The sequence below is a fragment of the Sphaeramia orbicularis genome, chromosome 22 (assembly GCF_902148855.1).
Source record: "Sphaeramia orbicularis chromosome 22, fSphaOr1.1, whole genome shotgun sequence".
NCBI lineage: Eukaryota > Metazoa > Chordata > Actinopteri > Kurtiformes > Apogonidae > Sphaeramia > Sphaeramia orbicularis.
Window position 1 is genome coordinate 50,533,532 of NC_043978.1, and position 17,511 is coordinate 50,551,042.

Consider the following 17,511-nt stretch of genomic DNA (forward strand, 5'->3'; position numbering starts at 1 on the left):
TCTTTGTAAAAGATGCACTGCAGTAACTCTGTTTTTACTTTTCATATTATTATTATTACTAGAAATTATGATAAAGCTAAATCAAGTGCTTTATAAATGTATCAAAAAAGTGAAAAACCAAAAAAACTGTGGTGTAGTTTGCATGTTGAGTGCATCTTCTTTAAAGTTTACAGTACTTGAATTTTGTTTTCATAGAGTCTATTAAGTGTGTGGCAAACTGATACTGAAAATAAAGCTGAGTGTAATATAAATGCTAAAATATATTTGATTTTGGACCAAAGAAAACTTTTATCTGCACATATTTAATAGATACAAATGTATAGTGGTGTTTTCTCAGGTTTCCTACAGAGATTTAAGATTTATTGCTTTTCACAGACTTTGTGACACAGCGTCGTCAAAGGTCAAACTGTGGCTCATGCCGTCACTTTTTAGCTGAATGGTAAATTTTGTACATTTATGTTCACCTGTCACATTTTTATGGCAAAATATTATTTGCCCCATTTTCTTAATAAATGTAATTTATGAGATTGTTATTTGCCTGTAAAGAAAATATTTATGTTACAAATGTAGAAATCTACTCCAGTCACGCTGTCAAAATAAAAAGAATACTTCATATAATAATGTCTAATGTTTATCTTGTAAGTTTTTTTTTTAATGTAAAATGTAAACATGTTAAATAACCTTATCTCAGGGTTTCTACATGTTTTTACAAATATTTCACAACCTTTTAGTACATTGTGGGAAGAATTTGGGGGGGAAAAAAAGTTCCCATCTGGATTTAATTCAGCCAATAGTTGAATGAGATCCTTCCACTGGATAAATACTGCAATGATTGTTTCATTTACATCACAGGTGTCAAACATGTGGCCCGGGGGCTAAAATCGGCCCACCAAAGGGTCCAATCCAGCCTGTGGGATGAATTTGTGAAATACAAATATTATACTGAATATATTAGCAATCAAGGATGTTAAAATCATTCTAGGTCAATTCAGTCTAAAGTTGGTCAGACCAGTAGAATACTATCATAATAACCTATAATTAATGAAAAAAGCTAATTTTTCTCTTTGTTTTAGTGTAAAAAAAAAAAATAAATAAAATTACACAAAAATTTATACATTTACAGACTAGCCTTTTACAAAAATGTGAACAACCTAAAATGTCTTAAGAGAAGTATGTGGAATTGTACCAATATTCTGCCTGTTACTGGATGTTTTGTGTATTTGAAGATCCACTGTGATCTGTAAGTTGTGATAAAAATGACAAACTAAGGCGTAATATTGTTAAAATTGCTCTTATTTTTCAGGTTGTTCATATTTGTTCATGTTATGTTCAAGTACAGTTCGTAGATGTAAACATTTTAATTACGGAATTGTATTTATTTTTCACTCAAAAACATAGAGACAACTTTGGAGTTGATATTATTTATAAGTTCTTATCCTATTATTTATATTATTTATATTATTTTACTGGTACGGCTCACTTTAGATCATCTTAGGCTGTATGTGGAACTGAACTAAAATGAGTTTGACAGCCCTGATCTACAAGTTCTTTAATTCTAACTGATGCAGTGAATATCTTCTCATTTCTTAAACAACCATCAGTTTGATAGAAGCATAAACATCAGACTGTGTTTCAATGAGAAAAGGTCATGTGGTCTGATGAGTCCAGATTGACCCTGATCCACAGTAACAGATGCATCAGAGTGATGAGAGAGCCCGATGAAGTGATTACCCATCATGCCTAGTGCCTACAGTACAAGCCTGTGGGGGCAGTGTGATGATCTGGGGTTGATCTGGTTGGTCAGGTCTAGGTTCAGGAACGTTATGTGTCCATAACATGAGTTCAGCTGAACCTGAATATACTGAAAGACCAGGTCTGAACATGAGTAGAGATTTTCCTCCCTGATGACGCAGACATATTCCAAAGATGACACCAGCTCCCTCAGTGTGCTAGTGATGTTGCACAAACATATATTACATTGTGATGGACACAGCCACACAGGGTAATGTCTTCACAAACACACCATCGCCTTATTAGTTTCATATCATATTATTTTTTTAAATTTGGTTAGCAGCACATGGTTTTCATTTGCAGTCAGTCATTTAACATACACACTTTAGTTCATTTTGTATTTCTTTTTTAATCGTACATTGTAAATATAGGTACACATGTATTAACAGTGGAGGGTGACAATTAAATTATTTGTTTTGTTATATTAATCCTTGGTTCTTTTGTTTGAGTTACCGTGTGGCGTGGCACCATCCTGATGTAGGGAAAAAGGCGGGGCTAAGGGTGGAGCAGAGTTATATAGAGGGTATGGACGTGACGTCACCGCGGTTATGCCCACTGAGTGGCAGAAAGAGGGAGATGAGTAGCAGCTTTGGCTTGAATACTGCAAAAATGTCAGAACAATCTAAAAACATGGGGAAGAACTGTTGTGCCATTGATCGTACAAATAGGTTTAAAAAGCACTCGGATCTATCGTTTTAGCGGAGACCTAAAGCCAAAGACAGAAGAAGCAGATGGATCGCTGCAATTCATAGAAATAACTGGAATCCAGGCAACGAAACCTGGATTCGTGTCAGGTAATGTTAATTTATGCTGCATTCTTGCGTAAAATCATCCCTTAAATTCCATCTGGTTTTGGCTAACGTTCCTTCTTAGTAAAGCTCTTAATGTTAGCATCTGTCATTTAGTTCTACATTTCATAACTGAAATGTTTTTGTCTTCGATTGTGTGATTCTGAACCTTGTGCTCTACATAATTTGTAAACTAGCTTAAACTGAGGCTAACCTAGTTTTCCAAAGAAGGGGCTACTCTAGCACAAAGCTGTTGTACCTGTGTTGGATCCAGTATTTGATGTGAACTCTCCTTAAATCTCCACAGTACCAGTAGATCATCCACTCACTTGGGTCAATACTAAGGGTTCAACTCCAGTAAATCAGTAGTGAACTGTGAGCACTACTGCTGGGCCTTTACCTTGGAAATCACCGCCAAGAAAATACTTCTGCACTTCCATTCCATTTATGTTGTCCATCACTGTCTATAGGCACCATATTTATATATCTAAAATCGCACCTGTCCCAATCTGTATATAGTCAAATCCATATTTATATATTCTTTTTTATATTGCTAACCATTTGCACTACATTCATATCAAACCGTATTTGCACTCTCCTTTTAAACACTTTTTTATTCAAATGTATGACTGTTTGTTTTACGTGTATGTTTATGTGTATATTTGCTGCTGACAACACTGAATTTCCCCATTGTGGGATCAATAAAGGAATATCTTATCTTATAAAACCTCCAAAACAATACTATGTTGAACTGAAAGCACTCACCAGATGTAATCCTCTAAATAACGATGACTAGGATGTCAACAACTCTGTGTCTTTTGTATACTTTCAGCCTTTGCATTGGGGATTTTCCCGGCGTTGAAATCAGGTTCATATAAATGTCAGGATTCGTGATTTCCGGCCACAGATCAATGTTCGTAGACCACTTGTTGTTTGGTAGCTTGTATGGATCCGTGTCAAGTCCAGTTGTCTTTAATTTCATGTTATATTTCACATTTTTCCGTGTCTCGCTGTAGTTAACTGCTACGCTCCGCCATGTTGAGCCGGTTTGTTTTTGCCACTCGGTCTGACTTAGAGGGGCGTGGCCTAGGGAGGAAGTGACGTATGTGCATTCTTTCTATACTGCAGCCGCCTCGTCAGAAGGAACCAAGGGCTGTGTTGTCATGGGGGGGGGGTTAATGTTATTAGGGTTTCAGTTGTATTTAGTTCTAGTTAGTGTTCATTTTGTTTTCCCCTTGTTTGTTTCATGGTTTGGCCAAAGCCACTGTATATGTTCCCTTTTGTCTCATTGTGTTAGGTCAGTTTTTGTCAGTTTTTTTTAATACCTCAGTTTGTGTTTTCAGCCTTAGTTGCAATTATTTTTGAGGACAGATGTGTTATGTACTTCCAGAAAACCTCAGATCAGCTGAAACACTCAGTTTATTTAAATCCAGGTTAAAGACCCACCTGTTCTCAGCTGCATTTGAATAGAGTTTATCTTCATCAGTTCAGATCTGCACTGTTCCTTTTAACCCTTTCACGCATGAATTTTGAGAACCTTAATCAAGATTTTTTTTTCCTGAGTGTTTTTATTCCTCTTTAGGCATGAAAAAACAATGCGACTGAAAATTTTCTTATGAAAAATAAATAATTAAAATAATAATAATAATAATAATACATTAAAAAAAAAAAGTAATAATAATAAAAAATATTCTTAGGAACCTATTTTTCATGAAGTTGCAAAAATGTCCACTCAGCTGGACACCATGCATTTAATTTTTGAAGCAAAGAAACATGCATTTACTGATAATTGCGTGAAAACTATAACTATTACACTCAGGGGAGATCTACACAATGTTACCAATTCATGTCAGAAACGATATGTAATGTCTTAAAACTTTAATAAAGATATGTGTAAAAAAACAAAACAACAAAATCCATGAATATACAAGAGAACAGCTGTAGAATAAGTGTCCACTGTAGTGACCAGTATACATGAAAGGGTTAAGCTAAAAGATTTTATCTGTTTTATTTGCTTGTCTCTTTTATCTGTTTTATCTATTTATCTGATTTTTGTTTGTTTGTTTTCCTCATGCCTTCTGCTGTAATGCTTTTAATGTTTTATGTAAAGCACTTTGAATTGTCTTGTACATGAAATGTGCTATAGAAATAAAGCTGCCTTGCCTTGCCTATGTTGACCTCTTTTATATATTCGCTTGTTAAAACTATCGTTTGTAATCCTATTTTGAATAACTTTGGGTAAATAAAAACCCACTTGCGAAACTTCATTCCTGTCTCTTGGTCATTTTACTGCTTGGTCCCTAACGTACATAAACCAGTCCTCTCGCATCATTGTAATTAAAATTTTTACTGACTTTTTTTTTTTTTTATGTTTGTTTGTTTATTGTTTGTAAAGTTGCCATAAAACTTGAATAAATAGAACTTACAAAAAAAAAAAAAAAAAAAAAAGATGACACCAGGATTCATCAGGCTCAGACAGTAACAGTAACAGAGGTTTACGGAGGATGAAACATCATTTTCACACATGGATTGAGTCCAGACCTGAACCCCACTGAGAATCTTTGGGATGTGGGAGAAGACTTTACACCAGGGGCATTCAAATCCGGTCCTCGAGGGCCGGTATCCTCCATGTTTTATGCCGTGTTTCCACTACGTGGAATCGGCTTGACTCGACTCGGGTACCAGGTCCTATTCCTGGAGACTGTTTCCATTACAGGATACTACAGACTTTACAGTACCTGGTCGTCATAGCGATATGGCACGTTACTTCTGTGTCGTCTGCTCAGAGTTGCTGATAAACTCGCTCGTTGTGTGTTGTCTCGTCAAACTCATGCTGAATTTCTACGTCTGAACCTCCTCGACAAAACATGGTGTAGTTTTGGGCTGTTATCATGTGGATTAACCTACCGACATATTTACTGTAAACTACCGCATCTGTTTTTTGTAAAAGGGCGGGTCACAGAGATGACTCTCTGACCAATCGGTGGTCTGCAGTGTTTAAACATCTGGTGATGTGATGTTCACGAACGAATCGAATCTTTTGAATGGCTCTTTGAAATGAATGATGGGAACCGAGTCTTTGTAAAGAGCCGTTCATTTTTTTCTTTTTTTTTAATAACAGTGATTAATCACTGTTGTGTTTTGTGCAATTCTTTCCGTATGTTTACACACATTTATTGTTCTTGTTCTGAGGGAAAATGCACTACAGTTGTTAAGGTATTTAAGTAACTGCAATAATAAATCGCTTTTGTCTTTTGTGCATTTTTGTCTGTATGTTTACCAACATACTGTTCTTGTTCTGAGAAATGCACATAATGTACTGTGATGTTTTTTGTCAAATTCCAGCATTTGCCTAATGTCACCTCTCATGTCATGGATTTAGCCCACACATTTGAACTAACTATTCTTTTTTACGGTAAGATAACATTTACTGCCGCGCCAATTAAACACCTGTAAAATATAATGTCAATCATCACATGTAGCCTATTTAGTCATTAAAACATTGGTGTTTCAAAATAATGCAAAAAACATAAAAGAACCAATCTTTTGAACAGCTCTTTTCAGTGAACGGCTCCCTTCAAAGAGCCAAAAGTCCCATCACTATATACGTCACGTTGTAGTATCCGGTCCCTAGTCCTGGAACCTCAGTGGAGGTAATACCAAAAAACTAGTACCGGGTACTAGATTCCAGATCCTTTTTCGTAATGGAAACGAAAAAAAAAGGCCGAGTCGGGTTGAGTCGAGCTGAGCTGATACCGCGTAGTGGAAACGCAGCCTTTGATATTTCCCTCCTCCAGCACACCTGGTTCAAGTAATGATCAGCTCATCATTAAGCTCTGCAGAAGTCTGATAAAGATGTAATGTCCTCCAGGTGTGCTGCTGAAAGAGGGACATATCTAAAACATGCAGGATACCGGCCCTCGAGGACAGGATTTGAATACCCCTACTTTACACACTGGTCTGACTCCATTATCAATAAAGTTCTTCACCAAAAATGACCACAAACTATGGATGAAAATAAATGTGACAATTATTGTGACATTACACAAACATTGTTTTGCACATAAGTTACCACAGCGAATGTGTTCTGTAATCAAAGATAGAAGCATTCCAACAATATAGTGCTATTTTTTTATAGACAAATCAAGTATTTTTATATATAATTATAATGAAAAGGTTAATTTAACCTAGAGGTGAGGGGTTTGCATCCCTCAAAATGTAATTCGGTGACTTCTCAAACATGAGGCATCTGTGAAAGTCTGTAACAGAATATTATACAACATACTTAAACCCCCCTCCCCACCTTTTACACAAAAAGACACAAAACTGAAAAAGTAAAAAACTATCATTTAATTCATGTTGTATTACATGATGTTTCCATATTATGGCAGTGAATGTTTCAGCAATAATTAGAGTCACTCCTCAAACAAAGAGCTTTTACTTAAAAAAAGAAAAAGAAAAAAATAAACAAGAACTAATCAGGGTTCAAGTAATGCCCAAAAGAAATACATCTTGAAACATAAACAAACGCAGGAAGATAGATCACACTGGCTGATCATACTTGTAAGCGCCTGCTGCTTCCTGGTCTGTGTGTGAGGGGAGAACCAAGGTGTTTAGTTTGGTCAGCCTGAGTCCTCTCTCTCTCTCTCTCTCCTTCAGTCTCTCTCTTTTTTGGTCACCATGACTGGACTAACAAAAATGTTGCAGTTACAGCTGAGACAGTAAACACAAACACAGACAATACACAGCCTCATTTAGATATAGGAGGGTGTCAAGGTGCTTTTATCCAAAACACTAATGCTTTAAAAAAAAACAAAAAAAACACAGTGGAACCAAATCGAAAACATTTGGTATCAAAAATAGTTTCTTAGTTGGTCTCTTTTCAGTCGGGACACTACGAGGAGGGAAAAAATGCACATGTAGAGGATATTCTGTCTTGTAATTAACAACCTATGGCTTCAGTTTATCTAAACACAGTCATGTACAATCCCATATTTGAAACAGAATGTAATATTTGAGAAGACAGTCAGTTATAGTCTAGAAATGGCAAATACTGTAAACAACTGCATGTGTGCACAAGGGCTGGGAGGCTCCTTGTCGGTGCTCCTATTGCTATGGTTTCAACTTGTAATTTGGCCAATCGAATCACACTAAGTGCTTACAAATCCAGTGTGTGTTTATATATATATATATATATATATATATATATATATATATATATATATGTAAAAAACACATACACACACACCATCCCCACTAAAGTTTTGACGTTACAGTAAATCTCACATACACTTTTTCACGCAAAAAAACGTGGAGCCAGCCAAGTGCTTTGACATTATCACGCTGCCTGTACAATGCCTGCATCAGTCAAGTTCATTAAGACAAAATTCATTATTAACAGCCAACAGTACTTGGATCGAGTGAGTTCATGAGATAGAAAAAGGCATACAGTCTTGTGTGGGATAAAAATTCTCCGTAGATTAGTCACGAGATTCATTCACGATTAAGTTGTCAACACATACAGGGTTAAGGATTAGTAAAGGCCGTCCTGATACCGATTATGGAACGCACACAGAGTAATAAACAGAGAATATGCTGTGATGTGTGACAGATATGACAGTACGGGTTTTGTTGTTAAGATGCACACACTGAAATCTACATTTGTGCACGTATGCTAAGGCTACATCTGCACTGCAGTGTTTTTGTTTGTTCACATGAGAGTTTTAGGACATTTTAGAAATAATCTCCAAACTAAAGATGAGACTGAAGGTGGACGAAGAAGTCGTTGCAGCTTTCTCAACAAAGTAATCAGTAGTATGTTGGGGTGGGGGTGGGGGGCAGCCACTAACAGAGTGTACAAGAATAGAATGTCTTGTAACTATGTTGAATCAACAGCTAATCAACAAGGGCGAGGACCGGTTTTCTCCAGGAAAAAGTCAAGTGAAAAGTGTGTGATGAATGTAATAAAGGTTTATAAGATTAAACAGTATCCGCAGTGTTTCCAAATGTCATCCGGAGGCTAAAATGCCAAAGTATTGTTGATGCTAAATGGTAATGTAGAAAAAGTTCTGCGTTTCAAAGCAAAAACATATCAGTGCGGATGTAGCCTAAAACACAAACCCTGGTATGGGATCCTATTGCCTCTTACAGTATGTATGTAGTCCATAAACAAAAAGCACCTCTGAGTACAGAACAGCCTTGGAACCGAATATAAGTGTTTAACTAGAGACAGGCAATAACACACTGACACACACAGGCACAATACAGGAGGCTTTGGCACACCCATGCTAGTCTTACTACTCAGCATTTTTCAACACAGAAGAAGAAGAGCAGATTACAAGACAGGACAGACCCATAGCTGCCTTAGATCGCCTCCCCTCTGAGGGAGGAGGTACAGGTTTATCAGACAGACACAATGACCAGCTGTCACATTCAATCAGCACCAAGCTGTCTGTGGTTGTTTTTTCATTTTCGGGGCCCAGTCGTTCATCCGATCAGCAGCTCCAGGCTGTCCTCGTAGTTGGGTTCTTGGGGGGGGCTGGGGGACAGGAAGGCTGTGGTTACAGGTGTTCCCGTCGCCGTGGTAACGTTCAGGAGGGTGTTGGCGCGGATGCTGGTGGTCGCCGGGTTACGGAGCGCTGCGGCTGCTGTGATGCTGGTAAGGTTGATGCCGAGCGTGAGCCGCGTCTGCTCCAAGGCTTTCTCCGGCACGGCGAAGGCCTCCAGCTTCTTCTCACCGTTGGCCATGTAGGAATTCTGACAACCACGACAGATACAGTCCAAGCACGCCTGAAGGGGAGAAGCACAAGGGGACGGGAAACATTAGCCTGAATGCATTGCATCAGTCACAGAGGATTTCAGAAACAGGTAGTGATACTTCTGAAACTGTCAATCAGTGTTTCACACTCATCTTAACTGCACAGACCACCCAGGAATATTAACAACTGTAGGATCTTAAGTAAGCAATGTCAACATATCTACCTCTGCCAAGGAGGTTATGTATACATTTTAAACTGACCTACTAAAAAGCTAAACAACTTAGGGGAAAAGAAAAAAAAAGGGAAATATTCCACTGTCATTTCAGAATGATGAGTCTATTTCAGTCCATATAAACTACTGCCTTAATCATTTACACGTATTTGCAGAAACCAATCAGTCTGTTTACATTATGTGGTACCCGCCACAGGTGATGCATGTTACTGTCACGATGAAATGCTTCACCATATGTTGCTCTCAGGGCGGTGGTGGTGAAATGAAAATTACTTATAATCTGTTTCATTTCAGACCACAGACTGTAAACATACTGAAGCAGCTGCATTGAGCTCCAACACATCCTGCAAGTAACACTATCAACAAAGGTCAAAGGTCAGCTGGTACAGGAAGTACATGAGGCATAGTGTGTTCATTTTACCAACAGGAATCTGTAAAACACTTATAAATCAATGTTAACTTTATTACAACTCATTTTTAAAATTCCTCCGATTCAGATAATTGGATAATTGTGTATCTTTTAAGTGTCTGTAGAATCCCTGCATAAGATTTTCTATTCTTAAAGCAGGTTTTAAAACTGCCTGAAGGGATTTAAAGTTGAATTTGTAAAAACTGACACTATTTCAGGTCCCATTAATTGCATGCAAAAGCTTTGTTTACAAAAACATGTGGTCTGACATAATAATTCACTTGTTTCATCATTACATTATGGCACTGTTTTTGATGTTGACTAAAGTGAGAATTTAGCCTTCTGTCTGTATGTAAATATGACACCTGCACCAGTCGGAGGCTGTAAACAGTCATCATCCAAACAAAACCTGCTTCATTTTTCACAGTGCCACAGTCATTAATTGACCAAATACTGCTTGTTCATGTGTCTCAGTGGGTTGGAGATCCATCTCACCTTGCGGTTTGAGTAACAAGGACAGCGCTGCCCTCTACAGGTCAGTACAGAGGGATTCTGAGTGGCCCTGCCACACTTGCAGCCCTTCTTCTCCACTGGTTTCTTATATGGAGGTCTGACGGGAGCAGGGGGCATCAGGCATCCTGACAGAACCCGCTGGTCTTTGCCTCGGTCCTTGGCCTTGGAGGCTCCACTGCTGCGGGCCTTGGTGTGGGGTTTCTTAGGGCCAGGATCAACATGCTTTGCTCCTTTACTGTGGTTTGGCGTAGGGCGACTGGTCTTGGGAGGTGCACCGTTCGGAAGGGAAGAATACGTGTGTGTTGGTACAGTTATGGAAGGAGCAGGTGGTTGTGTGTGTAGTGTGTGAATGGGGTTTGGAGTGTGTACATGTGAAGAAGAGCCCTGCAGAATGGATGAGATTGGGAGGGGTTTCACCTTTTCCCTGTCGCTCTCAGAACGAGATCGTTTACGGTTAAGGCGGACCGGCGGGGGCCTGGAAGTTGGAGGGGGGTCGAAGGAAGATGTGTGTATGTGAGCACCGTGACTTGACACTGTATTAGTCCTGTCTGTCTGAATCTGTGTGTAGTTGTGAGCTCCGTCCAACTGTATGTACATTTGAGTGTGTGCTCTGTCCGTGGCTATGTGAGTGTGCGTCCTTTCTGGTTGAGTGTGAGGGGAATCTCTACCAGGCTGAAGCGGGTCCAAAGTCTGTAAAACCTCCTCGACGCTGAGGAGCAACACCTCTCCTTCCTCCAGCTCCCTGCTACCAGACTCCCCATCCCTGAGTGAGCACACGGTGCCTGGAGTTGGGGCTAAAGGTGCAGCGGTCAAACTCAGTTCCAGACCACCACAACCTGCACTAGACACAGAGAGGACTGAAGGGGGCTGCTCCTCTACCAGCTCACATACTTCCAGCTCTGGGGAAGAGGGATCCAGGTCCTCCAGTACGCCACCATTGCATTCTGGTGGTCCGTTAGAACAAGGAGGTTGAGAGGAGGAGTTCTGGGGCACAGCGGAAAGCTCTGCAGGAACAGGCGGTGCTTCTGTGGGAGTGAGGGACTCCGGGGCAGCGGGATTCACGTCTTCCTGTCCGACGCTCAGGTCCTCAGTGTCCTTTTCGCTTGACATTAGCACCTCCTCTAACAAGGCCATAACCTCTGGAGACCCGCCCACATGGCTGCTTATTGACTGCAGCAGGGGCGAATGAGTAACATAGAGGCAGAGCTTCCTGTAGCATTGCACTAGCAACGACAGCTGTTTGTTCTCCTGGAAGCAAGAGTAGTCCTTACATCGGCTGCACGATGGCCTAATCTGCATCTTCTGGCCTTTACAGCCCAAACACACATAATGCTGACAGTCTGACTGACTTGGGGAAATGGGATCCTGGAGCAGTTTACCTGAGGAAAAAGAAGAAAATAAGAGTTGGCTTTTAATCCATTTGTATTTTCACATTACACTTGTGACTCTGGCACCATCTAGTTGTTGGTATAATAGCATTTCAACTCATTTGCATTTCATTGTCATGTTTTAAAGAGAACCATCACAATTAGCCTTAAGCAACAAAACAAAAGCATAAACTATCAATATGATGGATGTAGACCTCATTTCTTATTTCATCTAAAGACTTTATAAATAGCTTTTAAAGACTGATATGATAATAATTGTTTGAAGAAAATGGGAAATGAATTTATCTTTCAGAATATTACAAACTCTACATGAACTGAACATGTAAGTCCAAGTCAGGAATGTTTAAAGAATTATCAATCTCTGAACACCAAATTCAAAGTAATGCCTTTAATTTGAAGCTTAATATTAGCCAGTGACCACTATGTACACAGATTTTTGACAAAACCAGCTACAATTACTAAAAAAAAAAATTTCCAATTAAATTAGACGCACTAATGAAAATGCTGGGAGTTACAGAGATGTTACACCCTAATGCATTCCTTTTGCACAAACGTTATGTGTAGAATATATACACATATATACTGATATGGTCACTGCCAGGGACCAAAAAGACCTTTCACTGCTGAAAAGTCCTTGCTTCTGAAATTAAAAAAAAAAAAAAGTGCTTTGGCAAAGGAGTTGGATAAATAATGGACCAGTCAAAATATTAAGCATAACTGACTTATTTTTTTAAGGACATGACTAATAGCCTACTTATTGGGAATGGGGATGGCGAGTGGAGGACATTTGAGTTTTACCTCAAAGATTCAGAACTAACTTGGTCAGAAATCATTGCTGGCTCAGTGCGACATATGCTAAGTAAAAACAGAAAAATGTTTAGCATTTAAAAAATGAAATAGTACACTGGTGGTTCACCCACTCGTTGATCAGGTGTGTTATCTATCTAAAGTGCTCATTTAAATCTATGCCCTTAAGATTTTTCCGCTTTATTGGCCAAGATTTGTTAGAAAATCAACCAATACTTAGCAGTAATTATTATGACAACATATTATAAATAGTTATATAGCTTATTATATTATTTCAAGAGGCTAACAAGTAATGTGCAGCATACTACATTCAACTTACTTTTCTGACACAGACCATAAATAATCTAAGCTTGTCTGTCGCAATTTAAAGTGCTGCATCATATTACACATATTATACTTATTTGCACATAACAGTTGTGATTAGCTGATCCAGAAAAGTAGAAATCCCCATGTCAGCAACACCACTCAGTCAGAAAGATTGTCATATATCATTCTGTCAACATTGCCCATCTATAAATTCAAGCTCTGCCAGTGTTGATATTCCACTAGCTGTGCAGAGTGAGTAAATAAACCATGATTAGGAAACACATGGCTCTGCAGCAGGCACAACAACAGAGGAGTCATCTGTCTTGACAAGAGGACAGATGACTGGGGCTCAGTCTCCGTTGCTAAGGATACCGTGGTGGTGAGCACGACAAATCGTATGAACTGCTGTGAGCACACGCACGCCCACGGACGGTTCAGTCAATATGCATAGTAAGGGTTATTAAAAACTGACTCATTCTATTGAAGTTAAAACGTCGTGCGGTTCAAAATATCTAATAGTCTCGCAATAATAGGACTCAGAACAACATCAGTTAGTGCCATGTGTGTATTATAACATAAATATCTGTACAATACTTACCACAGACAAGGCATGCGAGGGACTGTCGGAAGAAGGGCAGTAGTTTGTACATCTCTGAGAAGCTGTGCGGCTGCCGTGGGTCACACTGCAGCACGGCCCGGCTGGCGGACACGTACAGAGCGGTTGCATTAACGGGGTTCATAGCGGTATACTCCGCAGCCTTAGGGAAACACGGCCCGGGAAAAAAAGCCAGCCACTCGCTGCGACGGAGCTAAAACTAGCCAAGTCTCAGGGTGGATGGGAAACGAGGGAAAAATGAATGGTGCAGCAACAATCAGTCACCTGGGTGTATGAATGCAGCCATATGAATTAATAATAGACATAATAATAGACAGCGTACATGGTGAAGCGGTTATCACTAAACGCGCACGTTAGCACGGCAGGTGGCTAGCTGAAGTTAGCATCACCGGTTTGTATCGTTACCATTTAAAAATGCAATGTTTCAGATCCAATTTAAAGGTGGTATTAATTCGAACATTTAAGATACTTTGCTACGATAACACACATCATGTCTAGCTACACCTTACAGCTAACAGTGAATTAAATAACCACACTACCCATGATCAAAAGGTTAGCATTTTCCTGCTAGCATTAGCTTACGACATCAAGCCAAGCGTTTTACTCAATAACTGGTTGGTCCTAGCCATGGAGCCCATCCAGTATCCAAAAAGCCTCCTAGTCGATTTTACACTGAACAACAAGCTCTTGTAGAGACCCCGAAATTAAGCTTAGTTGGCGATTAGTAAGATTCCAGGCGCGCACTTGATGTAAACAAAGCTAACCTGCTAGCGTTAGCATGGCTAACCGAATTAGCAAGCAAAAATTCAACCGTAATACTGAACCCCCTTGGGCCGTCTTATACCTTTAGAGGAAGCGGGGAAATGCAGTTTGTTTACTGAAATCCTGTAATTTTGATACGCTTTGTAATAACATTTAGTGGACGCGGGTCGAAACATAACTAACAAGCCGTTTTCCCAATGCATCAATCATTCGCTTTTCCACTTTTCTTCACATCGACAGGCATGATCATCACGCGAGATTTTCCCTAGTTACCCTTGGTTACCGTAGCCTGCTGAAGGGTTAACACGATGACGAGGAAAGGGAAAAGGCAGAATTCAATTAATTAATTAGAATGCTATAAAATAAAAGACATGTATGATCCATGATATATCCACGTTTGTAATCTAGATATTTTTAACATTAAAAAATGACAATTAACCACGACAGAGTTGATTATTGTAGAAATGTTTATATCGTAGTTTTTGTCACTGCTATTTGGAATTAATGATGAATATAATGATTTACTTACGCAAATACTTTTGCTGAAGCAGGGCTTTGGATGCAAGACCAACGGTGCAGAGTATTTATTTATTTATTAATAGGCATTTCCACTTTGACTAGAGTTAACTATAACAGTATTTTCCCCTGAGTTTGGTCTGTCAGGCAGCGGCAGGCAGAAGCTTTACTAAAAAAATAACTAGGTTTATTAATTTGCATGTCTGAAGTGTACACTTTAGAGGACATACTACATTTTAATCTATTGTATTGTATTTATTTTATTGGTTTATTTAATAGGGACCATGCACATCTATGAACATTGCTGTATAAAAAAACACACCCATGTAAATGTGCCATAAATATCTGCTTTTGATCTGCAGTCACAACAAACAACAAACTTTTTTTATTTTCATTTTATTGGCACAAAGCAAATTTACACAACGAGAATGGGAAAAACATTGCAAAAGAGAAATATAGAAATACATTTGGAGATATAGTGGAATGATTAAACACAACTATTACAACTATCTGAAACAAAATAAACAAAACAAACAAACAAAAAAATTAAGACATTTGAAATGTAATGAAAGAATTGAAGCAGAAAGAAAAATAAATAAATAAATCAGACTGGACAATAGAGCACAAAGGACAAGGCAAGATATAATTAAAACAGCAAGGACTTAGATATTCTAAAATAAAATTTTCTGGCTTTTTGGGACATATTTACAATATTCTGAAGAGATTTCTAATACTTAATAGAATAAAATAAAAGTTCCGAATTAATTTCTTCTGGAAAAATAAATCTGATTTAAAAAAAAACGTCATGTAACCGTACCCATTAAAACATTGGTGTTTCAAAATAATGCAACAAACATAAAAGAGCCAGTCTTTTAAACCTTTCATGCATAGTGGTCACTCCAGTGGACAGTTCTTCTCCAGCTGTTCTCTTGTATATTCATGGGTTTTGTTGTTTTAGTTCCATATCAGCCAACACAGTGGACACTAATGCGTCATCCCATACACTGACATTCAGACCATTACTGAAACTTTGCTGTTCTTGATAAATCTGATCTGCACTAACTTGTTTCAGCGTTAATCAATTATTTGTTAGAAAATTTTTATTTTTTTTTCATATGATCTCCATGAAAATAGTAATAACTAGCATTAGAATATGTTAAAATGTGACAAAACATCAGATTTATATTATTTCATTGTTTTCATATCACTTTCTGATATTGGGTTTTAAACATGTGACTTTATTTCAAAAATTAAATGCATGGACATTTTTGTAACTATGAAAAAAAAAAAAAAAAAAACTTGATCACATTGTTTTTTTCATGCCTATGGAGGAATAAAAACACTCAAGAAAAAAATCTTAACTAAGGTTCTCATTACACTGGTCAACAACAAATTTATTGTTTAAGTTTTTTGAGCTGATTTAGGATAATTTTGGTGTGCTGAATCCAAAAACCACATTAATTTTGCTCAATCAGGTCAACTTTCTGAACTATGCTACATATTGGCTTTTGAACATTTTTGCTTACATTTATGGGCATTTTCACATCATATGATACAAAATTCTTTCATATTTCTTGCAATAAACGAGTTGTGAAGATTTTACTTTTGCCAATTTATGATTAATGTTTTTTTTAATATTACAGGTGAATGAAATGGCTTCGACTAGAAGATCTTGCAAAAATAAGCCTGACGTATTCTGCTACATCTGCGGTGAATACACCATTGTACCTAACAGGAATCAAGTCACAAGTTTCATAAAGTGTGCTTACCAATCTTATTTTGGTATTAATTATTATATTTTGTGAGAAGATCAAATTTTTCAAAATCAAATTAGCAAAAAAACCCTGACCTGATTGAGAAAAACAGATGTCGTTTTTGGATTTAGCGGTGCAAAATGGTCCTAATTCAGTTGAAAAAACCTAGACAACTTGCAAAAAACATTTTTTGTAACCCAGTGTAATGACAACTCCAAATATCTGTCTTTGTTTTAGTGCAAAAAACCCCCATTAAATTATGAAAATACTTACTTTTATAAACTATCCAAACAAAAAACGTGAATAACCTGAAAAAACTGAAATTTCTTAAGAAAAATATGTGCAATTTTAACAATATTATGCTTCCACTTATCATTTCTACATGTGCATTATGGATCAGATCTACAAAGACACTAAACACAGAAAATTGTTAAACTTGTGCTTAATTTTCTTTAGACATTTCAGGTTGTTCATATTTGTTCAGGTTATTCATATTTTATTGTTACAGATAGTTTGTAAATGTTAATATTTTCATCATTTCATGTTATTTTTCCACTAGCGGCGCAAAATGGTCCTAATTCAGTTAAAAAAACCTAGACAACTTGCAAAAAACATTTTTTGTAACCCAGTGTAATTAATGCATGAAAGGGTTAAACAGCTCTTTTCAGTGGCTCTTTGAAGGGAGCCAATAGTCCCATCACTAGTCTAAACTCAGGGAAAAATATCTCATAAAGCAGAACATTAAGGCTACAGTCGCGAGCCAACCACAGGAAGCCTTATCCTCATCCAGGTCCCGCCCATCTTCCATCTTTCTGATTGGCCGTAACTCTTCAACTACGTTCCTGATTGGTTCAAACGTCTGTCCTTTTCC

The 17,511-nt window shown here is 38.0% G+C and overlaps 1 protein-coding gene across 1 annotated transcript; it reads right to left on the reverse strand.

The window, feature by feature from the left end:
- Positions 1-6,906: 6,906 nt before the first annotated feature.
- Positions 6,907-14,643, reverse strand: msl2a (MSL complex subunit 2a). Its single transcript, XM_030127055.1, has 3 exons — positions 13,591-14,643; positions 10,474-11,870; positions 6,907-9,368 (listed from the first exon to the last, which is right to left on the reverse strand). Exons 1-3 carry the CDS (start codon positions 13,730-13,732, stop codon positions 9,066-9,068), a joined length of 1,842 nt encoding a protein of 613 aa, XP_029982915.1. The 5' UTR covers positions 13,733-14,643; the 3' UTR covers positions 6,907-9,065.
- Positions 14,644-17,511: the final 2,868 nt, after the last annotated feature.